The sequence below is a fragment of the Marmota marmota genome, unplaced genomic scaffold (genome assembly GCF_001458135.2).
Source record: "Marmota marmota marmota unplaced genomic scaffold, marMar, whole genome shotgun sequence".
Taxonomy (NCBI): Eukaryota; Metazoa; Chordata; class Mammalia; order Rodentia; family Sciuridae; genus Marmota; species Marmota marmota.
The window spans coordinates 28,705,435-28,730,575 of NW_025999949.1; the positions used below are offsets into that span (position 1 = coordinate 28,705,435).

Below are 25,141 nucleotides of genomic sequence, written 5' to 3' on the forward strand. Positions count from 1 at the left end.
GTGTGATATAAGGTGAACCTGTCTCTTCGAGGGTTCTCAGTTTGTATAAATCTATCTAGGTGAGTACTCTGGTTGTCTTCCCACTCTGCCTCTGTGAGTCATGAGCTGCTGCAGTTTCTCTAGAAAATGTCCTCTGACCTTGTCATCAAAATTCATCTAGCCCTCTTCTACAGTCCACCCCTGATGGCCTCTACAGTCCAAGCTAGGTGCAGGCAAGAAACTCTCCATTCACTTTTACATACACATTCATGGAAAGCCTGACATGTATTTCTGCAGGGAAATTGATGGTTCTGACTGCAATGGTTTCTTCCAAGCAGGATGATGTATGGGGAGAGCACCATGCAGATCACTCAAGGGGACAAGGTTGTCCAATCACAGGTTTCCAAAGGCCAGTGTTCTCAAATGGTTCCCTGCAAGCAGTTCCAGGCTCCTGTCACCTCCTCTGCCCAAATTCTGCCCAAACTCTAGGAGCATAGCATTGGCTTAAGATACAAGAATATATTTCATGCTTGTATAACTATGTCAAAACGGATTCTACTGTCATACATAGCTAAAAGGAACAGTAAAATAAATTTTTTTTAAAAGTCTACTGTGAGGGCTTGTAAGTGGTTTTCCAACAAATAAGAATGCGTGTGTAATCATTTATATTTATAAATACATAAGCAGTTTGCAGTGGTATTTACAAGGTGGCCTTTCTTTACAGTCTGTAGCAGGGTCCACGGTTTCCCTGTCATTGGGGCCTCTTCTGAGAGGGAGAAGGAGGAGGGTTAGAGAGATGCTTAGAACCCAGCAGCTCCTGCAGTTTCTGCAGCAGCCTGCAGTGAGGACTGTTTGCTGGGAAGCATCTGCAGGTGTGGGGACCATGAATTATGGTCTTGATTCATTTTCTGAAGTACCATGTGTGAGGCCAAGAAGCAAATGAAACTCCGTGGAATGGAAATAACTTCTTAATAGTCAGACCTGCCAGACTTTGGATTTTAGTCTTGCCACTCACCCACTGTGTAAACCAGGAGGAATGATTCCACCTCTCTGAACCCCACTCCCCTCACCCACCAGGGAGGATATCAAAGCTTATTTTATACTGGGGTTGTATGCACCAAAGGAGGCAACACAGAGAGAATTCCTGGCACAAAACCTGGCCCAGAGGACAGTAAGTGGCTGCTTCTGTGATTCCCATTAAGTTTCCCTGATTATGAGTGCATGAAAATGGAGGAGAAATGCCATCATCAGCAAGAGTGACCCTAGCGACTCTATGTTGTGACAAGCATGGCCACACGGGGGCCACCCACCGTACCAAAGCATACTGGGAGAAGTGGACCCTCTACCCTGACCCAGTGGTGGGGAGAAGGGAATTTATAATCAGAAACTCACCTGGCGGCTGCCTCCAGCTGTTCTTTCCTGTAAGGAGAAGAGGGAGAAATACAAACAAAGCGTGAATTACGTACGTGGAACACGCCCCCCCCACAAAGTTTGCTCCACAGATTCCCTTTGAAGGTGCTGGAGCAGAGTGTTGCTCTGGGACAAGATGGAATATGTGGAGGGGAAGCCACGAGGGAGGAGGTCCCAGCTGGACCCCAGGCCCCTGCTGCTATGTGCAGTCAGGTTCTTCTCAGCCACTCCTATATGCCCTTACTCATCCAGAAAACAGCTGCTGAACACCCTCTCTGGCCCTGTCTGTAGTGGAGCTCAGAGGATTTGTTCAAGAGGAGACAGATCAGGCTGCAGCAGCCACACACCCCACTGTCTGTCACCCCATCATCATTATAGTCAACACTGGCATCTTTCATGTCTTCTTGGGCATCTTTCATGCCTTCTGCTCGGTCATCAGATACTACCGTAGGTGCTTTTATAGATCAGCTCATTTCCTCCTCATTGCAACCCTGTAAGGTAAGTACTAGGATCATTTTCCTGATGAGGTGCAGAGAAGTAAAAAAATATTGCTCAAGGTCACAATTAGGAAGCTACAAGGTCAGGATCCCAAGTTGGGCTATCTGGCTTCAGAGTCCACGCTGTACTGAGGGGCACTGCAGGTGCTGTGCAAATAGTCCTGGTCCTGAGCCTTTACCCAGCCTCTGCCCAGCCTCTGCATAGATTTCCCTTCCTCTTTTTCTTCTGCCTGGAACCATCTTATTCATCTAACCTATCTGGACCCAGGCCTGACAGGGTGTTCCAGCCCTGGGCACTAACAGTGGCTCCCAGGACTATACCTTGGGAGCTCAGCATCTTCCTATCCCCCTCCATCTCCTCTGTGCTAAAGCATCAGTACTTCTCCCAGCCCAGACTCATCCAGCAGAGACTGAACTCCTGCAGTGGCCCAGGTACTTAGTTTGCTTTCACACATTTTATTCCAGTTGACCCTTGCCAAAATAATCTTCAGAAATGGTTATTATCTAAATAACCCTGTCTCATCGTTTGCCCAGTTTTCCTCCCTCAATAACTGTGTCTTCACTGAGTTGAATGGAAAGAGCATGGACTTTGGCATAAACACTGGGCTGCCGTCTCTGTTCCACCCCATGTCGGCTGGTTGCACTGGGCAGCTAATTAATCTCACTGACACTCTGTGCTGTGTCTTGGGTCTGGAGTTTCCCCCAGCCTCACACGTGGAAGATTTGGTCCTTAACGCAGCCATGTTCAGAGGTGAGTTCTTAAGAAGTGACTGAACCACGGGGACTCTAACCCCATCAATGGGTTCACCCATTAACAGAGTCATAGCTGATGGCATTACTGGGAAGTGGTGGAAACTGTAGGAGGCGGCCTACTTGTAGGAAGTTGGCGTGCCCTGGAAGGACATTTACCACCCCAGATCCTTCCTCTCTCTGCCTTTCTCTCTCTCTCTCTCTCTCTGTCTCTCTCTCTCTCTCTCTCTCTCTCCCTCCCTCTCCCTCTCCCTCTCCCTCTCCCTCTCTGCCTCTCTCTGCCTTTCTCTCTCTCTCTGCTTCATGGTCATTATGAGCTGGGCAACTTTCCTCCATCACGCTCTTTTCCTTCTGCTGGGACGTTCTGCTCTGCCTCAGGCCCGGAGCCATGGAATCAGCTGACCATGGACTGAAACTTGTGAAACCATGAGCCAAGGTCAATCTTTCCTCCTGTAAGTTGATTTTCTCAGGTATTTTGGCACAACAGAAAGCTGAATAACACACTCTGATTCTTTATCTATAAAAATAGAGTTGCTCCTTCTACTTACCTTTTAGAACATTCTAAATGTAAAATAAGATAGTATGTATAAAGTCAGGTTCAATGTTTGGCCACACTGTCTATGGCTCCCCTTCTCCATTTCTAAGTATTCCGATAGCCTTGACTGGTCACAGAAGGAACAAGTCCGGGTTCCACAGTAAACTAGCTGTTCTTGGTCAAGTAACTTCTACTTCCTGGGCCTGAGTCTCCACATCTCTATTTCAGTTCTGTTATCTAACAATTTCAGAGCCGTGCTGGTCACACATGGCTTTTTATATTAAAAAATATATAAAAATTAAATTCCTCATTGCACTAAGAACAGTCCAATGCTCAATAGCCACATATGGCCAAGGCTGCCGTATTGGGTAGTACTGCTGTAGAACATGTGAAACTCTCTGATGTCCTCTGTAATTCAAAAACAACAAGTTTATAATTATAGGTGGTAATAAAAGAAAACTAAAAATGGAACTCCACTGTCCATCATGGCTAGACCCAAACACATACCTGCAAATTGATAAAGGACTATACTGAGCAGAAAATAGATGGGCTACACAACTTCATCCTTCAAAACCTTTGGCAAGAAAGTAAAATGGTCTAACCACTGTGGAAAACAGTCTGGCAGTTCCGTAAGAAGTTAAACATAGAGCTACCATTTCTACTCACAAGTTTATACTCAAAGTAATTGAAAAGGTGACCATAAAATGACATGGATCTGAATATTCACAGCTGTGGTCTTCCTAATATCTAAAGTCTAGAAACAACACTGGATTCTGTCAAGTGATGAATGGGTAAGCATAATGTGGTGTATGTCACTGGGTATTATTCAACCCACAGTAAGGAACAAAGTTCTGATGAGCACTGCAGCATGGATGGAACCTGAAGCCACCATGTTAGTGAAAGAAAACATATACAAAAGGCAATGTATAATATGATTTTGTTACTACATGAAATGTTCAGAATAGGCAGAAGAGAGACAGAAGCAGATTAGTGGTTGCAGTGTTGGGAAGAAAGAAGGAACAATGAATAACTGATAATGGATATAGAGTTTCTCTCTGGGGTAAGGAAAATTTTCTGGAGTTATATAGTGGTGGTCAGTGCCTAACATCACAAATATACTGAAAGCTACCATATTGTCTACTTTAACAGGATACCTTTTGTGGTAGGTAAAATCCTCTTATGGACTGTGAAATGTATCTCAATAAAATTGTTATTTAAAAAATTAAGCATATGGCAAAAGAATCCTCCAGGAGGTAGGTGAGGACATGTCAGTGTATTGTCAGGTACTTCTTGCCATTAACATGAAGTAGACTGAAACTCAGGGACATTATTTCCCCAAGGGACTGCCTTGTTAGTGAATTTCTCTAGTGACTCTATACTTTTGTCCTTGAGAGAAAAAAGAAATGTTCTCTCTTAGTTTAAAAGCCATTCCCATATCACAGCAGCTATCTGCAGCACAATGTAGTCCTCCAAGTCTCTGACAGCTAGGACAATGCCTTATTTATAATTAATTAACCCCCAAGAAAAGGACCACTGCCAAGGCCTTGGGAGGCATAGAAAATGAAAATCCTCTTGATTCTGCACCCAATGTGGTTGCACAGGTTCTTGTTTTTGAGTTCAAGGTCACACTTAGGGGGAAGTCAGCCACCTGTCTGTTCTAGGGAGCCTGCTTTATACTACCTAGGCTCTAAATGATTACGGGAATAATAGACTTTCAGAAACAAAAGGAACTGTATAGGTTATATTCTGAGTGACTAAGTCTAAGAACAAGTCAGGGAACCCAGTGGTAAGCCCAACAGATCATTCATCCCCTGAAGACTCACACTGAAGGTACCTCTCACCTCCCCAACCCTTCCGCAGGTATTGGTCCCTCTTGCTTATTCTTTTTCAGATCCTTCCTCTCCTCTCCCTTCTTACTGCTTTTACCTTGAGGGCCTGGGCCCTCATTGCCCTGACCCTGAGCCCCATAGTCATTTGCTAGCTGATCTCCTTCGATCTTGAGCCTGTGGAATCACCCTCTGTCTTCTTTCTGAAACAGATCAGATAGTGTCATTCTCTGGCTCCTAGGACTTCAGTACTAAAATTAGATTCACTCGCAAGTCATTGAGGACCCTCCCTGGTCTGGCCCAGTGCTTAGCACATAGCACTCAAATATACTGGTGGATTGGATGCCCTGAGTGGAAAGGTGCTCATGCCCCCAGAATCTCTTGAGGAAGAGAGACATGACAGGATTGCAGGGGAGAAGTTAGCAGGGTCTGGTCTTGCAGGATCTGAAGTTCGTGTAAAGTTTTGGATTTTCATTTTCATCTTTTTGTCATGTTTACTCACTGAAAGGTTCTAGGCAGGGAAATGAGAACCCAAATTCCTTGTTTTTTCTTAAATCTTGACCACAGTCTGGTGTTGAGAGTAGAAAGATAAACTGAAGCAGCCTTCAGAGACTGGCCACTGAGCGAGTCACTCGACCACTACAGGCTTATAATATGGCCCTAAAATGTCAGACTCATTGGGAAAACATGTTTGAGAGTGTCTTAATGAAGTGGCAATTTCTTCCTAAGATTTTTCTTTTTATCTCTGTTAATAACTGCAACCCGCTTGTTTCTGCTTCTGTAATCATGCTTGCTCAGCAGCTGTGGCCGGAACCAGAGCTGCCTGGAAAGAGGGAAAGGAAATCAAGGCTACTTGCATGAGAAACTCTTGAAACCCCAGAAGATTGTACTGTATAAAAGATACCAAAAACAAAGGGCTGTGCTCAGCCTTTGGGAAAGATTTTGCTGAACCTATTCTTCTTCATCTTCAAGTGCCACATGTTTCTTTCCAGTGCCATAATTTTCTGTATTTTCTATAACAATAAACCCCAGGAACAAGCTCACTGTCCATCTAGGTTTCCTTTCAAGGGTTCTAGGAGTCAACTTTCTACCCACAGACTTCAAGGCATGAGCTCAGAACTCCAGAACCTGAAATGTGGGAAGGAGCAGTCTCCTTCAGAAGCCCAGGGAGATAAAAGGCCATGGGCTTTGGAAACCTCTAGGTTTTAACATTGGTCAGTGTCTGACGTTCAGAGCCTCAGTTGGCTTATCTGCAAGTAGATCTTGCTAACTCTCAGCCTGTCTCCAGGTGTGCACTATGTGCGTACGCATGTGGCCATGAGTGGATCTCCTAGGCTCCTGTTCCATGTTGTTTTCCCCCAGTCCTCCATCAGTATCACTGAAGCTGGGTCTGCATTTCCAAAATGCTCCTCCAGTCTAATACATCTTGACGTTTGAGAACCCCCGACTTATCTCCTAGGGTACCCGTGAGGATTAAGTCAAATAAGCACTTAGAAATGTGGAACACAGTGGACATCAATGTACACTAATTTCCCTATTCCTACATGCTGGCCATGGGAAAAGTCTATTTTTTCTTCCTTTCAACCTTGAGAACACAAAACAGCATCATTGAGTTTCCAGAGGACTCTTTTGTCCTCTTTCACCTTCCCTTTTCCACAGTCCAGGGTGGTGTGCATTCTAGGGAGGACACCCAGCATTGCTAAGGCAGCTGTGGGTGCAGGCTTCCACTTTCTCAACCCTGTCCTCTGCTCATACATAGATAGGAACTTTCCTTATCAGCCACTTCACACTGTCCAGCTGCTAACCTCTGGCAGCACACTGGAGTCACCTGGGGAGCTTTTGGAAACGTGGATGCCCAAGCCTAGCCCTGAAGATTCTGACTTCAATACCCTGAGTGTATCCTGGTCATCTGGAGTTTTAGGCTCCCAGTTGATGCTAATGTGCAGTCCATGATGGGAAGCCCCCTTGCCCTAGCAGATGTCCTCCAGGCAACTGTGGGGGCCATAACACAAATAGACCACTGGAGGGATAGTCAACCATGGCCTAAGCATTCAGATAAGTGGTCACTTGCCTGAAGAATGGAAAAGAGACGACCGATTCATAAAATCTCCATGTTGCCACAAGGTCGATCCTGTTTGGGTTGGTAGCATAATACCTCCAGGCAGCCTGGGGAGGAGAACAGAGGGGCAGGAATAAAGTAGCACTGAAACCATCACACACAGTCCCACTACATTATGACACTACAAAGCCTTAGGTTTGAATTTGCATAGAACTGACCTTCAGAGAAACTGAGGTTCTCAGCTTTCTATAACCCCTGTGGGAAAAAACTTCCTTGACTTTCTCAGAGTTGTAACTGGTGTCTTGGTGGATAGGAGTATGGAGAGAGATGAACTGGAATAAAGAGGAACTACTCTTTCCAGAAGGTTCCAGGAGTCTTCTCAGTCAAATAGATAGGAAAACAAACTGTCTTTTGTGGTCACTTCAGGGTGCAAGGCAGAGAGCCTGGGACATGAGGTTTGCCCCTGGGATGCTCTGATGGCTTGGGGTTTCAGGGATAATGCACCAGACTTGGAGGTTGGGACCCACCTCAGAACTACAGTCTGTAGGACACCATCATGTACCATGCTGTGTCAGCCCCAGAGACCCACAGAGAAAACCACTACAACTGGACACAAATTCAAAGTGGGCAGCCAGGTCCTGAGCACTTAGATGGCCACAGCTGGGACACCCCTTTGTCCTTCTCACTGCACTGCCACGCTCCCCACAGCCCACGTCAGCATGAAGCAGGACTCCTCCTGAGGTCTAAGAGGAGGGCTTCTGCCTTTCTAACTACTGCTAACGTCTCTCTCAAGCCCAGCCTCTGGTGAGGGGACTGCTGGTGACAAGCTGGCAGGGGTCCAGCATCCACTTCTCCATGAATGCCCTGGCTGGGATACACAGGTGCAGTGGCTCAATAGTTTGCACATGTAAGGAATCACTATCTCTCTTGGCTTATGGGCCCTCTCTCTCTTTGGCAGATGTGAGGGCCCACAGTCCTTGTGGTTCACTGGCTAAGTACTTGACTATAGGCTATTGACTCTTCCTTTTGGGTCTCAAGGTGAAACCTGGAATACGAAGCAGGCCTAGTGGGCTCACAGGTCTAAACCAAATTTTCTACTCCAACATTATCAGTAAAATGGCTGATGGGTTCACATGAGTCCTGCATCTATTTCATGGTTGGTTTAGAACTTGGATAGGAGATACTAGACTGTCACCTTCAGAACAGGTAGAGACAGGTCAAATGGATAACCCTGGCAATGCCCATAGCCACCCACAGCGAACATATGCAAGCAGGCCCACTCCTGTGTGTGTGTGTGTGTGTTCGCTCTCTGTCTCTCTCTCTGTCTCTCTCTGTATCTCTCTCTCTTTTGCTCTCTCTCTCTCTCTCTCTCTCTGTATCTCTCTCTATTTTGCTCTCTCTTTTGCTCTCTCTCTCTCTCTCTCTCTCTCTCTCTCTCTCTCACACACACACACACACACACACACACACACATACTGTATGTCCCGGGTCACTATTCCAGTTCATTCTCAGGTAGACAGACCTGGATGAGCTCAGCAGCTGGCTTCCTCCTTTTCTCAAAGTGCTTCTGACGGTGCTGCTCTTGAACCTTGAGGGCCAACCCTGACCCCAGGATGCCCTGCAGAAAGAGTAGGGCCCATAGTCAGGCCCCAAGACTCTCCTGGTATCCCAGGCCCACTGCCAGGGTAGCAGGTATTGTAGGGCTTAATGACCCCACAATGACATCATTGCATGAAGCGGAGAAGGGGGAAAGACACCATTCTTCCCCTTGAGAGAGCTGGGAGCTTGATTAAGGGCAACAAGCCAGAGGTCAGGAGGGCCTGGCTTCCATACTCGCTGCCGCTGTCCATCTATGAGACCTGGTCAAGCCTCTTATCCGTCCTGCATCTCAGTTTCTTCCACAGGGATTTGGGTCACAGTACCCACCTGATGATTGTGTTAAGACAAAAGTGAGATGACATATAGGAACTGTCAAAAAAAAAAAAAAAAAAAGGTCTGGCACAGATTGGAGGCCCAGGAAATGTTAGTGGAATTTTTAAAATATTCTAGCTGCTTGAATTGTCACTAGAGACATGTACTGTAGCCTTAATTTCTCAGAACTGTGATCTGTTTTGACTTCCAGGTCAGATGTGCATGTGGATTTAGTGGATAGAAGCACATACATTTCAAAATAAAAGAGAACTTAGGTGCCACGCAGTTCCCTGCTCTGCTTTGCCTGATTCACCCAGAAGAAGACTAAGATGCAGGAAGGTGAGATCCTCGAGGTCAAACAGCCTAGGAAAAAATAGGCAAAGTGGGAGAAAGAGCCGGGTGATGGAGAAGAACTTCACCACCAAAAGAATGGAGGGTGAAGGGGGCCACCAAGAGAGTGTTATCTGAGAAAGTTCTTTCCAAGCTCCATGATTAAGAGCTGGGCTTCAGGACTGGCCAGGTTTGGGATTCTTGTCTCCACAACCCAGGAATATTAGTATCCTAATCAAGCCTTACTTTTGTCATCTGGAAATTGGAGAAGAATACAGCATCAAACTCCTAGTGTGGTCATGAAGATCAAGTGAGTTGATATAGGTAAAGCATTTGGCATGATGTAGGCCACATAGAAAGTTCAATATGTGCCACTGATTTTAATTGTTACACCCTAGATGTGGGATTGGGGATGTTATTCTATCACCTAGCAAGACTTCCTCTTGAGGGAAATGGATTTTTATATAAGGAAGTGTTATGGCTTGGATATGAGGTAACCCCTAAAGTTCCTGTGTTAATGCAGGAATATCAGATGTGAAATGATCAGATTATGAAAGCTGTGATGTAATCAGTTCGTCCTAGTTTGGACAGACTGCCTGGGTGGTAACTAAAGGCAGGTGGGGTGTGGCTGAAGGAGGTGGGTCAGTGGGGTGTGCCCTGGAAGGGTGCATCTTCCCTGTGGTTCCTTCTCCTTTTACTGTCTCTCCCTCTCTGCTTCTGGAGAGAGCAATGTCCCCACCGCCCAACACACACCCTTCCACCATGATGTTCTGCCCCATCTTGGGCCCAGAGGAATGAAGTTGGCCCACTAGGGACTAAACCTCTGAAACCATGAACCAAAATAACCTGTCCCCATTGAAGGTGTCCTTGACCGGTATTTTGACTACAGCAATGAAAAGCTGACTAGCAAAGGAAGGGAGTTCACATGCATGAAAACCTTCCCCAGTGCGAGGCTCTGGGATACAAGTTTGAAAGACAGAATGTCAGCCCCCAGGCATCTCCATCCTCTAGGGAGACAGGTGTGGAAATGTGCAAGCTCAGCATGGAGGTATGCCCTAAGAGGAACCAGTTAGCCCAGCCAAGAAGATAGCATTGAAACTGGGTCTTGGAAGAGGAGTGGATGTTTGGAGGGATCACTCACTCCTGGCAAAGGGAAGTGGCACGAGCTATGGAAGGGGAGAGGACAACCATGCTTACAGGAGTAGCCAGTGAACCAACAGGGCTTGGAATTTCGGGTGCAAAAGGTTGAGAACTGGGCTGGGATTTGAGCTGGGACTAGACAGTGAGTGGTCCTGCCTATCCCATGTCCAAGGTACTTACCGCTGGAAGGGCAAAGAAGGAGACACCAATTAAGGAAAAGGTGGCAGCAATCAGACGGCCTTCCCAGGTCTTGGGAGTTTTGTCTCCATAGCCAATAGTGGCCAGTGTGATCTGAAGAGAGAGGAGTTCAAACATGGGCTCCCTGGGAAGGGGAACGCAGTGACATGCGAGCTGAGCTCTGCCCAAGTCCCAGCTCTGCTCACTCCCATTTATAACAAGGTTCCCATGCAAGAAAAGGCACCAGTACAAGTAACTTATATAAAAGTCTTGAAACCACACCCTGTTTTGAAGGTAGGGCTTTCCTATCAAGCAGTCAACAGATATTTCAATAAATTCAAACAAGTGTGTGTGTGTGTGTGTGTGTGTGTGTATTCTACATATACAGATGGCCCTCTGTATCCTCAATTCCACGTCCTTGGATTCAACAACTGTAGATCAATAATGTTTGGATAATAAAACAATTAAAATAATAATACAGCATAAAATAAGTCAAATAAGAAATACTAATAGCTATTTACTCAATATTGACATTGTATGAGATGTTGTAAGTCATCTAGATGTGATTTAAATACACAGGAAAATGTATAAAGGTTGTGTGCATACCTTATACCATTTTATATCACAGTATTAAGCCTCTGTAGATTTTGATATGCTCAAGGGGGTAGGGGGGTTTGGAACCAGTTCTCTGTGGATACTGAGGGGCCTACGGATCTGTGAATGTGTGAGTTTACACAAAGCCAGGTGAGTGATCTGTATTTGTGAGTATATTTGCACTCAGTGTGTAATGTGTGCATGTGTCTGTTCTTCATGTGTGGTATATTCCAGGTGTATTTACATGAATGCATGTACATGTATCTGCAGGTGGAGAAGGATACAGAGCAGGCAACACATGGCTGCTGGAGTCCAATGCCTCATATGATTTCAAGTTCAACTCTCTAGTGGCTGAGGGACCTTAAATTAGTCACTTAATCTTTTTATGCCTCAATCTCCCCATTTTTTCAAAAGGAGTTAATAATAGGAGTTTAACCTTAAAGTTCATTAGTAAATGCAATCTACCTGGAGTGAAAATCTGAAACAGGACTTCAATAAATGCCAGCTCTAATATCTTGGTGGCGTGGGACTGTGCATCTCCAGGCATGTCTTCAGGTCTGGGTGCTCTTGTGTGTATCTGCCATGTGTCTGTTTGCACATGCCTGGCCTGGCTACTACCACCAACCTGAGACTCATAAGGTAAGGTCCCAGATGGCCGTGTGATCAGACTGTCATGCACCCTGGCTTCTTGTAGAAATATGACCCATGAAGGTCCCCAAGCCAGGCATCTCACCCAGGCTACTCTGAGGAGAAGGGAACTCCAGACATCCCTAGAGACATGACCCACAAGGGTCCCTAAGAAAGGCATCTGCCTGAGGCTCCTCTGAGAAAGGAACTCCAGGTGTCCCTAGAGATGTGACCCATGAGGGTTCCCAAGCTGGGCTTCTCCCTCAGGTTGCTTTGAGGAGAAGGGAGCTCTGAGTAACCCTAGAGATGTGACCCAGGTGGGTCCTCAAGCTAGGCATCTCCCCCAGGCTGCTCTGAGAAGGGAACTCCAGGCTTCATTAGAGAAACAACCGAGGAGGGTCCCTAAGTGAAACATCTCCCTCAGGTTGCTCTGAGGAGAAGAGAACCCAAGGCTTCACTGGACCCACAAGGGTCCCCAAGCATGGCATCTCCCTCAGGCTGCTCTGCAAAGGGAAACCCAAGCATCCCTAGAGACATGACTCAGGAGATCGTCATGCCTGGGGATCTTCTCCCTCAGCCACAGGCCTCCCTAGAGACTTGACCAACAAGGGTCCCTATGCTGGCATCTCCCTCGGGCTGCTCTGAGAAGGGAACCCAGACATCCTTAGAGACATGACGCATGAGTCCCTAAGACAGGTGTCTACCAGAAGCTGCTCTGAGAAGGGAACCCCAGGCCCCACTAGAGACACAAGGGTCCACATGCCTGGCATCTCCCTCAGGCTGCTCTGAGAAGGGAACCTCAAGTGTCCCTAGAGATGTGACCCAGGAGGGTCCCCACACTGGCATCTCCCCCAGGCCACTCTGAGAAGGGAGCCCTGGGAATCCCTAGGAACATGACCCAATGGGGTCCCCACACCAGGCGTCTCCCTCAGGCCACTCTGAAGAGAAGGGAGCCCCAGGCATCCCTAGAGATGCCACCCATGAGGATCCCCATGCTGGCGTCTCCCTCAAGCCACTCTGAGAAGGGAGCCCCAGGCATCCCTAGAGACATGGCCCAGGAGAGTTCCCACACCAGGCGTCTCCCTCAGGCTGCTTTAAGGAGGAGCCCCCTGGGCATCCCTAGAGACATGACTCATGAAAGTCCCTAAGCCAAGAGTCCACTGAGGCTGCTCTGAGAAGGGAGCTCTGCCCCTCCCTGTGGAGTGACCCAACACTCCCAGGACTAGGCCTCTCCCGGGTTGGTCCTGAGGGGAAAGCCAACTCCTCACTCTCAAGGAGGCGGCACTAAAGATGGCAGTGAGGCCCCGCCCCTTGCTGACCATGCCCCCTTTGGCCAGCCCAGCGCAGGAGCTGCTCACGGCTCAGGGGACCCAGAAGGGTCTCCATGCTGGTGTCTGCCTCAGGCCTCTCTGAGGTGAAGGGAGCCCGGGGCCTTCTTAGAGATGTGACCCACAAAGGTCCTCACACCAGGCATCCTCCTCAGGCTGCTCTGAGGAGAAGGGAACCCCGGGAGTCCCTAGAGACACGACCCACGAGGGTCCCCACACCAGTCGTCTCCCTCAGGCCACTCTGAGGAGAAGGGAGCCCCGGGCGTCCCTAGAGACGTGAACCAGGAGGGTCCAGACAATGGCGTCTCCCCCAGGCTGCTCTGAGGAGAAGGGAACCCCCGGCCTACTTAAGAGATGTAACCCACGAGAGTCCCAAGGCCTGGCATCTCCTTCAGGCTGCTGTAAGGAGGAGTGAGCCCTCCAGTGTCCCTAGAATGTGACCCGAGAGGGTCTCCACACCACCCTGGCTTCTTATAAATACTGCAGGGAAGTCCTCTCCAAGTGCAGGAGTGTGGCCAGAGAGGTGGAGGGGGCCTGGCTCTCACCTCCCACACAGCGTGCAGCTGCCTAACTGTGGGTGCCAATGCCGTGCCCTCGGTCTCTCTGCCTCTACCAGTCAATCCCCACAGGACTGGTCTTCAAGGAGGTCACTCACCAGACCCCACCAGAGGGCATCTGCATAGGTCTCAAACTCCTCCTTCATCTCCTCTCCTTGTGCGTCCACTTCCGGCACATCCTTCTCAACCAGGTAGACAAGAAATGAAGACAAGATGAGAGTCAGGAAGCCGATGTACCAGGCGGTGATGAGTTCCTGCAAGAGTCACAATGGACGAGGGAAGTAGCCATTAGGAAGTCCTTGGATGAACATTTGAGCCAGACACACTGGAGTTATGGATTTATCAGCTCTGTGACTGGGAAAACCAGTCATTCACCTGCTCTGACCTTCACCTCCCATCACAGTAGAATGAGATCAGGAATAGGGACATCATTCCCATCATTCATTAATGGAATGGATATGTGGTTCCAGTAGGAGAGGACGACTTCTGTTCATAGTCACCTTGATATCATAGCTCATGAGACAGTGAGAGGTCAAGACCGACTGGCCACTCTCTCACAGAGAAGGCTCAGGATTGAATTCCATGCAGGACTGACAAAACCAGGATAAATCTCAATACTGTGAGGAAATCTGTGGCCAGGAAGAGCTAGTATGGCACAGTGGACAGCCCTCTGAATAGACCTGCCACCCAGTTACCATGTGACCCTGGGCAAATTATCCCCCACTGCCCAACCTTAGAATTCTCACTTTTAGATTGAAGATACTGGACCACAGGGACCCTGAAAGTGACATGTGTACCACTGGTAAATTCAGATAAGTGGATTTTATGTGAAATGGTTCTGCATTGATTTAGAACATATGAAAAATGAGCATAAATAATATATGAACTCGTGACTTCATGGTTCTTGTCACATGACAGACCAGGTAAATGGGGAAGGAGACAAGGAGTCAGTTGGTTTGAAGGGAAATGTTGAGTGACAGAGAAAACAGCACAGAGAGGTGGCGGAGACCAGCACCGCACTGGAGACCGTCCTGAGTGCTCCTCCAGCTTCAGCCTCCTTTACTTCTCTCATCCCCTCCCAAGGCCAAGGCTTAGCACGGGAGGCTGGAGGGGAGGAAGGCCAAGGTGACTGGCAAATGCAGTCTGGAGGGAAGCCTACTTCTGCTGAGTCAGGGCAAGTCACCCTCTTGCTGTCCTCCCACGTCAGCTGCCTTCTGCTGCCTGACCTCCCCACCCCCACCCCGGAGGTGGGGCCAAATGACAAGCCTCACATCATCTTCGACTCATGTCACCTCCCTCATGAAATGTTCTGGGAGGCTTGCTCCCCCAGCTGGAGCTCCTTCCCCCTCCACTTGCCCTCAGCAGCCTGCATCTCTGATGCGCGGCACGCTATCTGGAGCATCACTGCTCACTGCACCCCCTGAGCTCAGCCGAGAGCAAGAGGGGATGGGGGGCAGCCCAGCAGCGAACTCCTGATGGGAGTTCTAGAAGGCAAGGGTTAGGTGGACGCTGCCTCCTTGGGGGCTGTCTGAATGTGGCCTCTTGCCTTGTAGAATGCAGTTCCCGTGTTTATGTGTTTTCTTACTCCCTGGCTCCCAAATGCAAGTCAGAAGTTTCATCTGCGCCTGACTAAAGAAACAGCTGTCTGCTCACGGCGGCTCAGATAAGCTGGAGGTGCAGGATTATTAAGAGATGGTACAATGGCTGCCAATGAGGAGTGAAATGGGTCCCCATTCTGTGCTTCGCGGCCGTTTACAACACTATTTGAGGCAATCCTGACTTGACACAATTTTTGCCAGCAGTTTTGTGGCAGAATCATTCCTTTCATGTGCCGAGGCTCCCCGCAGTCAGGCTGGGAGTAAGGACTGGTGTCCAGCCAATGTGGGGAAGTGAAGGGGGCAAGTCCCTTCTTGTCCCTTACAGTCATTTTGCAGGATGCACCAGACCCTTTTCCCCCTGCCTCAGTTTCTCAAGGCTTCATTCTCACGATAGATCAGGTCTACCCAACGTACGGCAGACACTGCAAAAACAAGATGTAGGTGTCTTTTGCTGGACAACAGTGACCTCAGGACTTATTTGTTCTGAGAGCAAGTCCTGGCCTATCCTAACTAGTGAGAGCATCACCTTTAAAGGTTTTGACCTGTGGAACATAGTCCTCCCACCTTTCATCTCTGAGCGTCCAGAGGAGTCAAGCCCAGAGCTAACGGATGGATGAGGAAACAAGATCAGCATGTGCTTGTCCCCTTAGAAAGAGTTTCCTCTCTGCTCTGACAGCCCAGGCCTTCACCAGTACTCACAACACACACTTTGGGGCATGGGAAGAGCTTGGTAAACCAAGGTCTGTGAGCAGGCAGCTCCACTCCAGAGCCTTTGCCAGCCCCGGGAAGGAGATCCTGCTTCAGTGGAAGGGTCTGGCTTCAGGGTGGGCCCACCTTCCTCAGGAATCATATCACAAACATCCAAGGTTGCTGGTAATCACACGGTAAATAGTCAGCAGACACAGGGCATCTATCCTAGTCTTAAGGAAAGTAGGGCCAGGACCCCAAGCCAGAAATTTTTATCACCAATTTCCACCAGAGCTGTCAATCAGCTGGGCCCCATGGGTACTAGGTTATGACTGAGCTCAGGAGGGTGGAGTGAACATGTCCTCTGAGAAAAGATAAACTGGAGGTCAGGAGGAAGACAGAAAGCTCTGTAAAGAAAACTGTCACCTCACCAAGTCTTGTGGACAGAGGTGGCACAGACAGGGAATAAAAAACACTTACGGCAAGAAATGGCGTTCTAAGGTGGAGGGACCTACGTGTTTTACGTTTTTATTTAAAGCAACGCAAACAGTTGTGTGTTGCATAATGATGCTTCATTCAACAAGGGACCCAGTTGAATTTGCTCTAAGCTTGTATTTGGTCTACTATAAGATACCATCTCGTGGGAAACCACGCCCCAGTGTATCTGGGTGCATATCTGAGATGTAGGACCCAGGAGCTGTGTATTGTGGAGTCTTGAAGTTGGAGGCAGCTTGGTCACGGTGATGTAAGAAAAGCTCTGAATTCCCTTAGTATTGAATTGCCCAGGTTCACTGCCTCAGGCCCAGTTTCCCAGAAACACAACCTAAGACAGGGATTTGGGTACATGTGATTTATCTGCATGTGATTACTGACTGGGAGGTTATAGGTCCCTTGGAAAGGGGTGCCCACTATGGTTGGCACAAAAGACTCAGCAAAGGAGGTGGCTTTGAATTTATGTCCTTAAAGAATGCCTGTCCTGGGGTCCCTCCCTCTGCTCTCTCCTGCACTGGCCTCCCTAGGATATTTCCTGCTAAGCTGAGACAGAGGCTTTCTCTCATTCCCCCAGGGTCAGCTCAGCAGCCAGATTAAAGCAGAGTGGCTCTGGAGGCTTGGGTTAACGATAGGAAGAAAACCCAGGGATTGCCATGAAGCCAGAGAATTGCTTGGCTTCCAAGCCTGAGCAGCTTGGAAGCCTAGGCATGTGGCACTCTGGAAGGAGACCACACTGAGTCCACCCCTACCATTTTCTGGCCTCTCATAGAGATGTGAGCTTACAGAGACAGCAGTGAATTCTTGGATATGGCTCAGGAAAGGCACTGTCTGGGATTGTGTCCCACTGTGTGATCTTGAGCAAGTTGCTTCTTCTTTCTGCATCTGCTTCCTCATTGGTGAAATGGGGGAATGAGAGCGTCAGGCTCATGGGGTGGCTAGTCCATTCCGACACTGTGTTCTGGGCACTGTGCTTTGGGCTTTACGTAGTGAGAGAAGCTACATGACTTCTCTGGCTGGGTATGTTGTAAATGCTCCTCCTGTGTCAATTCACGTCATCCTCACACCAACCATATGGCGAATTATCATTCCTACTTTATAAATGCAGGACCCAAGACCTAAAGTGGTTACAAAAACATCCCCCAAGTCCCACAGGTAGAGTTGGTTTCCAGACCAGCCTGTGTGACTTCCGACCTTTCCCTCCCACCACATCTGCCCTGTGTGAGTTCATCTCTCCTTCTCCAACGTCTGGAGCACAAGCATTAGAAATGAGGAAACTGAGGGCCAAAGGGGGGTGAGGGATGAAGCCAATGGAGGAGCTGAGAGCTAAGCCCAGGTCTCCCTGCTTCTCTGGACCACATCTGCACATATCCCTCGTGCTCCAGGTCATCATCATCCATGGTGGCAGAAGGACCCAACCCTGAGAACACTGTAAGGGAGAAGATGTCATGGAAAGGCAGAGTTGGGTGAGAAGCCCATGGAATCGTGTGACTTCTCTCTGGCACTTACTTTGCTGTGGGCGCAGATGGCCGAGCCCAGGAGCTTCCAGGTGCCACCCCTTCGGTCCATCCGCAGCATGCGCAGGATCTGCAGGAAGCGCAGGCTTCGCAGGGAGGTGGCCAGGACATTGCCCTGGTTTCCCACAGCAACCACTGGCACAGAGGCGATCAGCACGAAGATGTCTAGGGAAGAGGACAGTGAGAGTGGCAGAGAACAGGTCAGGTAAAGGCACAGCCATTTCCTGATGCTGCCTGCTGGGGCAGATGCACATGTGCCCCGCAGGGCTGGGCTCAGAGCTGCTGCATTCAATCTGGCCTTCAAGCACACATGGAAAACAGTATTTTCTGTGATGCATGATCAAGCAGATGCCCTGTGCATGAGCCAGCCCAAGGCCACACTGCTAGACTAGTCGAGTCGGGATTGGAAACAGGCCTCCAACACTGTTCTAGATCCCGGAGCAGGGATTTGCCAAGGCCTGCAGGGTGGCAGTTGAGACTCACTCTCAGGTGAACTGGGGAGAAGAGGGGATCAGGGACACTCAGGCTACAGAGGTGAAGCCTGAAGCTCAGCCACTGCTCCCCCAAAACATCCCTGAGACAGGAACTTGGGTGCAAGTAATCTGTTGGGGAGATGATCCCAGGAAGCCTCAGTGATAGGAGAGGGAGACGGGAGAAGGAGAAATGTACAAGTGAGGGGTGCTATCAGGGTCCCTGCTGGGTCCTTGGAGCCGTAGGAAGAGCACCTTGCAAATTCATCCATCTGGACAGTGAGAAGCTGGCACATTAGTCCTTTGACGCTTGTCCCTGCTGGTGGAGGGTCAACTTGGGGTTGTCAGCACCTGCGCACTTCTGAGCCGCATTAGTCCACTGATCTCCCGGTGTTTCAGGGTATATTGTGGAAATTGAGGCCCACCCAGGGGGCAGATGTTTGTATCATGGAAATGTCCACCACAGGCATTGCCGGCATTAGAGGTGGGCCAAGGGGACTACGAAGCACTTGTAAAAAGGCCCCTAGCTCTTGGAATCAGACAGTCCAGCACAAAAGACAGGGGCCTGATCCCTCTCTGTTTCCTTCAGGGACACCCAACACTCCCACCAATGATCTCCCCACCATCCTGCAGAGGGTTGGCAAGCTAAGGGGGCCTCATGGTCAAGTACATTTGGGAAAGACTCTTTGGAAGTCGAGTTGTTACTGAAGGATTCTCAGTGTCTTTAGTACGCTAATATGCACTGTGGGATTTTAACTATACAAACGAAGCTCAGCCTTTCCAAAAGGTACTTTTCCCCAGTAAGCTTGGTGATAAGTTTAATGGGTCTCAAAATTCTTTGACAGATGTTTCGTCAAGTTGTTTTCTGTTACAAGTACTGATTTTAAAAAACTAATACCTTAAAACTGCCACACACACACACAAAACCCCAATAGTCTGCAAATATCCTCCTTTCCTTTTGAAAGTTTTGTGTTGTTTTAACCAATCTTCTACTATAAAGCTTAAATGACCAACTGAGACACACAGTTCTGGGACGTCTGATCAAGCCTGAGGTGCCAGGTGCTGGAGATATTTGAACTTCTGAGCTTTCTGGGCAGACTTGGTGACATCGCCACTTCCGGCAGCCTTCTCGTCCACTGCTCTGATGCCACTTCAGCAGCTGCTTTGTGCCAAGCACAGCAAACATAACCTACAGGAGGATAATCAGAGACACTCTCAACATGCATGAGCTTATTGATGGTGTCATCATGAGATTTTAAGAATTTAGGACCATCTTCCAGCTTCTTGCCAGAACAGTGACCAACCTTCTCTTTCAGCTCAGCAAACTTGCAAGCCGTGGGTTGTCTGGCAGCCCAGGACAGGACACAGCCAGTGCTGATGTGTCCCGGATGGCTTGGGATAATCATCTGGGCAGTGAAGACAGCTGCTTCCACTGGTGGGTCATCTTTGCAATCACCAGCAACATTTCCGTGACAAATGTGTGACAGACATGTACTTGACGCTGAAGCCCACCCTGGCTCCAGGAGGAGCTTCCCTCAAAGCTTCATGGTCATTCAACACACTTTATTTCAGTTGTGACACTGATAGGAGCAAGGGGACTACCATGCTGGGTTTGAGAACACCAGTCTCTGCCCGGACCCCTGGGACAGTGCTAATCCCACCAATCTTGTAGACATTCTGGAGGGTGGGGGCAAGGGCTCCTCAGTTGGATGAGTTGCTGCTGGTAGATGTAATCCAGAGCTTCCCCCCAGTGGGGTTCTACTGGCATTGCCACCTTTATGGGTGGCTTTCCATCCGTTCCCTGTGCTCCAGGAAGACATCACCATTCCAACCAGAAATGGGCATGAGTGCCACTGTGTGTCAGCTTGTAGTCAGTTTTCTTAAGGTAGGTGTGACTTCCTTAGCAATTTCCTCATCTCTCTTCTGGCTGCAGGTGGCTATTGGAAACCATTTTGTTAACACCAACAGTTAGTTCTTTCTCATCTGGTGTTTAAGCCAGAAGAGCTCGATCACAGGTCAGCCCACTCTTGGAGATTCGAGCTTCAAATTCACCTACTCCAGCAGCAACAACCTGGACAGCACCGTCAGCCCAAGATGTGCCTGCAGCCTGGTCTTTGATGGGCTCCGTGTCCTGGGGTATCAATGACAGTTACCTAGATGCTCTTCAGTTTCCACAGGGAGATGCCAATTGTGGTACCACACTCACGCTCAGCTTTCAGCTTCTCCACAACCCAGGCACACTTGCAGGTGCTCTTTCCCATCCACAACCTCCTTCCCAGACTTTTCAATGGTTCTACTGAGGATCCCACCATATTTATAGATGAAATGGCCAGTAGCAGTGGTCTTGCCATACTCCATGCATGAATCCAATAGTGACGGTGTTGAGAGGAGTCTTTTCCTTTCTCTTTTTAACTTTGATTTAAGGGTGGTTTTCATGAAACATGATCTGGCAGAAAACTTATTGCAGGAAGAAAAACTCCCAAAGGATTTTGACTATAGAGCTATTTTTCAAAAGAGCATTCAAGGAACACACAGGATTTCAAGGAACACACTCAAATAAATGCTTGTCCACTGAAGTCTGAGCTCCTTAAGCTGCTGGCTCCTGAGAATCTTCTGGAAGCATGCATGGTTTGCTGAGTACACTGCACTCTTTCATACCTCCACAAGTTTATATGTTCTGGTCTCAGTTTGTGACATGATCAATTCTCAATTCAAATCTGATGTGCTTTTTTACTGTATCCAGGGAACCCCTAGACACACCTGTCATCTGGGAAAACTGAGAGGGCAAGCATCAGGGTTCTGATAAGTCTGCATAACTGCTCAAACTTCTCAGTTTACCTGTACAAAAAATCCACTTATAATATTCATAGAAAAACAAAATAAGTTATGTTATGTGCATGTAGGAATATGGCATTAAGAATCCCACTTCATGACCAATGTAATTCTGCAACCTGTACACTCAGAAAAATGAGAAATATATCCCATCTGATTCAAATGTATGATATGTTAAGATCATTGTACTGTCATGTGTAATTAATTAAAACAAGTAAAAAAAGAAAGCTCTGTCTGAGAAGAAATGTTAAAAAAAAAAGAATCCCACTACTATGTACAATTATGATGCACGAGTAAAAAACAAATTAAAAAAGAAAGAAAGAAAGAAAACCAAAACCCACACCTGCAGTAAATGCTGCAGTCTGTGATGCTTGGTGAGGAGGGAATATCTGACTCAGAAGGAGTATCTACACCCAAAGTGACCAGATCTGAGGCTTCCATGATTATGAAGGCCACCACGTCCCTGGAATAAAACTGCACTCTTGTCAAGCACACAGAGAAAAGCAACATTTGCTACCAGGGCCACATCGTGGAAGTAGCTGAGATGAGTCAGGTGGAAAAGAGGCCAGCAAGGACGACAGTGCTGAGGCCCAGCCGCGTGTCTCCATGGAGATGGAGCGGGCAGGGTGGCCTGGATCCCTGTGTGTGCAGCCCACCTCAAGGCAGTGGAGACAGCTGCATGGAAAGTCGCCTGTTCTGGAAGTTTCTGGGTTCCCTGTGCCAGGGTGTCTTGAACTTGGCAGGAATTTGAATTTGAGCGTGGTCACAAAGCTGCCCCACCACACAATGCAAACATGCAGGACTCCAGCCAGCACTGCCGGTCACTGCAGAGAGGAGAGTCGGCTGAACTCTGCTGCACTCACAGAAGACACAGAAGAAGAGATGGAAGAAGGGAAGGCAGGTGGGAGGAGATATGGAAAGAGGGCAAAGAGGGAGAAGAAAAAATACAGAAAGCAGAGTAGCTAAAGAGCCTCCAAAACTGTGCTCACACACAGACACACCTACTTATGCTCAAAATTCTGCAAAACAAAACAAAACAAGAAAAAAACGACCAAACTCTCCTCAGCAGCAGGTCGGCATAAGGTGAGTGGCTGAGAAGGCCCTGCATGCAGCAGGAGAGATCTGGCCCCTAGGGCAAAGGAACAGCCAGCTCTTCTCTGAGCGGCCCTGGTGCCTGGGGGCCTGGGTACAGTCCTGGAGTCACTGTTCGAAGAGGAGGTGGGGAAGGAGCCACATGCTCAGAAGATGTCACAGACTATGAGACTGAGAACACCAGTGTCCAGTGCTGCCAGGGTCACTCAGCACACCTGTCCTGGATGGGACAAGACTGAGGGACAGGAGCAACATAGGAGGCTGGACCCAAATAACTGGACAGAGTCAGAGGAGCTAAGAGGGGGTGAAAGTTCTGATAGGTGAGGAGCACCTCGTCACTGAGATGGGCAAGCAGGGTCTGGGGGACTACTTCAAGGCTGCTGCAGGGGCCTGAGGGCCTCTGGGTGGATGCCTTGGAGTCCCTTCCATTGCTAACCCCCCAATGATGCTGTCTCTTTAGCTCCCACCCTACCCCAGGGACAGGAAGCTCTACCACTCCTGGCTTTATACAGGGGGATTTTGCCCTGTCACAGTGAGGCTCCTAACAGCATTTTCAGATGAAAACAAAGGTCATTGAGCTGTTCCACTATAAAAATAGTGCAGCCAGTAGGAAGGATCCTAGTGACAAGGCCTCTCAGAAGCAGCATTTGGATCGAGACACAGCAACATGGTGGTGGGGAGGGCAAGCAGGTGCTAGAGTCTTCTAGTCTTGTTGAGATGGAATCTGATGCTTACCACCTGTGAGACTGGAACATGCCTGGGATCTGTGAGCCTGTTCCCTCTGTGAGGTGGGGATAAGGTGGTCCTGCAGAAGCACATTCTCAGCCAGCAATGGTGTCCCTCCCCATTCCACCCAGACAGTCCGGAAGGTCCAGGCAATTTTCACTGTCATAGCAGGAGGGCTGCCAGCAGTCTAGGGACCAGGGATTCTCAACACCTGTCAACCTGCTGGCTCCTCCACAACAAGAGGAGTCCCCCACCCCAACCACTCACCACTGCCCTTTCCAGTTGACAGGAGGAGCAGCCCTGGAAGGTGGAACTTCAGCACAGGCAAGTTGATGCTATTCTGGGCATGGAGGCAGGTCAGTGGCTGGGCTGGCCTCCACTGTGCTGCACTCACTCCCAGAATAGCTGCTTAAAATATCCTTGGAGATGTAAAGCACGAAAAAGGGGCCTGAGTCCAGGCAACCCCTGGACTGGGGGATCAGGGCTTACCCAGCATGCACAGGGGCTTCCTGGCAAACTTCAGTCGTCCCCTCCAGCCTTTGTACCGACAGCAACATCCGGCGGCCCAGATCCTCAAAGCAAACTCGGCTCCAAAGATGAAAATAGCGAATGTTTCCTGCATGGAAGAGCATATGGAGAGGGCTGGGTGGCTGGGGACAGGTGTCCGGGCCAGTGTGTTCTGCTCTGCAGATCTGGAGAGCTGGGTTTCTGCCACCCCTGCTGGGCTTTGTGGTGGCAGTGGCTGGGGGTGGGAAGGGAGTCAAGGGTTGGTTCCCTCCATCTTCTTTGGAGGGTTTCCTTCTTCATTCAGATGTGCTAACTGTCCCTGGCTCGTCCCTGTTTTTTTTTTTTTCCCCTATGTTTCTTTTTGCAAAGAATCATTTTAAAAAAAAAATTCCTTTTGAACATTTTAAAAAGTGAAGTTGGTTGAAGAAAGCCGTCTCAAAGAAACAGTCTACTAATCCTGCCCAGTGTCTGGCCCCTCTTGTTGCTAACTGTGGCCAATGTTGGCTAAGCCAGATTTTTAAGCCAGGTACCACCCCCAAGTATTTCATATAATTTTCAAATTACATTTTGAGAAACCAAAGCAGAGGCCAGTGTAGGGTGAAGCATGCCTTTCTGTTAACTTTGGAGTAAGGGGAAGTTGTATTATAGAACTTAGAACATGTAATGGCCTTGGCTCTGACTCATCTGCTCTTATCTCTAATCTGGAATGGCCAATCTTTATCAGGAACACATGTGGGCCCATGGCGGCCTCATTAAGTGAGGGAAGCATGGTTTTGTTCTCAGGCCTGGACATGGCTGAGGACCTGGGGAGATACAGCCAGTCGGGCAGACCTGTACCAGGGGCAGCATCCTCCTCATTACTGTGGAAGTCCAACCAGAGAGCTCCACCCCAGAACAAAGTGGGGGTGCCGGCCATCTCACCAGCAGCAGGAGCCAGTCTCCGGAGACAGTTTCGTACTCCTTGAAGGTGGTCAGCACAGCCAGAATCAAGCACCCTAGGACAATCAGGAACCTAGAGGGAGGAAGGAGAGGAAGGAACCTTTAGTCGTGGGGGGCTGTGCAGGGAGATGGGGAAAGAAGTCACCTGGATGAAGGCACAGTCCCACTGGACAGCGTTCTGTGCTCTCTCCATTATCCCACCTAATCCCACAGGAATTCCTGTCCTAGTTAGAGAAAGCTAGATGAAGTATGGTTCAACAAGGTGCATGTGTTCACTTGACCGCTAGCTAGCAGAATCAGTCACTTAGAAGTCAAACCAGCCCTCTCAGCAGTGGGGGGGGCTGCAGAATCCCAAAAGACCAAAAATTATCGCTGTTTTTTTAAATCAACAAGAACATGAATAAGTTAGCACGTCCAGTATATATACGGCTCTGATCTTAAAATATATGGAAATTCTTCCTTGTATGAAGAAAACACTCTTTTCAAAGATAAATTCAGAGAAGGCTGTGTCCTCATGTTTGAGTACTATTCCTTTTTACAGTCAATGGCTGTAGAAAACCTCTT

The 25,141-nt window shown here is 48.6% G+C and overlaps 1 protein-coding gene across 1 annotated transcript in view; it reads right to left on the reverse strand.

Annotated features, from left to right (window-relative positions):
* Positions 1 to 25,141, reverse strand: part of Kcnq3 (potassium voltage-gated channel subfamily Q member 3) — a 313,473-nt gene that overhangs the window by 25,036 nt on the left and 263,296 nt on the right. Inside the window, exons 2-9 of the mRNA XM_015486657.2 lie at positions 24,560 to 24,650; positions 23,621 to 23,747; positions 18,004 to 18,176; positions 13,819 to 13,974; positions 10,618 to 10,728; positions 8,579 to 8,674; positions 7,069 to 7,163; positions 1,372 to 1,398 (exon numbers count right to left, since the gene is read on the reverse strand). Of these exons, the coding sequence (XP_015342143.1) occupies positions 1,372 to 1,398; positions 7,069 to 7,163; positions 8,579 to 8,674; positions 10,618 to 10,728; positions 13,819 to 13,974; positions 18,004 to 18,176; positions 23,621 to 23,747; positions 24,560 to 24,650 (876 nt within the window). The remainder of the gene's footprint in view (positions 1 to 1,371; positions 1,399 to 7,068; positions 7,164 to 8,578; positions 8,675 to 10,617; positions 10,729 to 13,818; positions 13,975 to 18,003; positions 18,177 to 23,620; positions 23,748 to 24,559; positions 24,651 to 25,141) is intronic.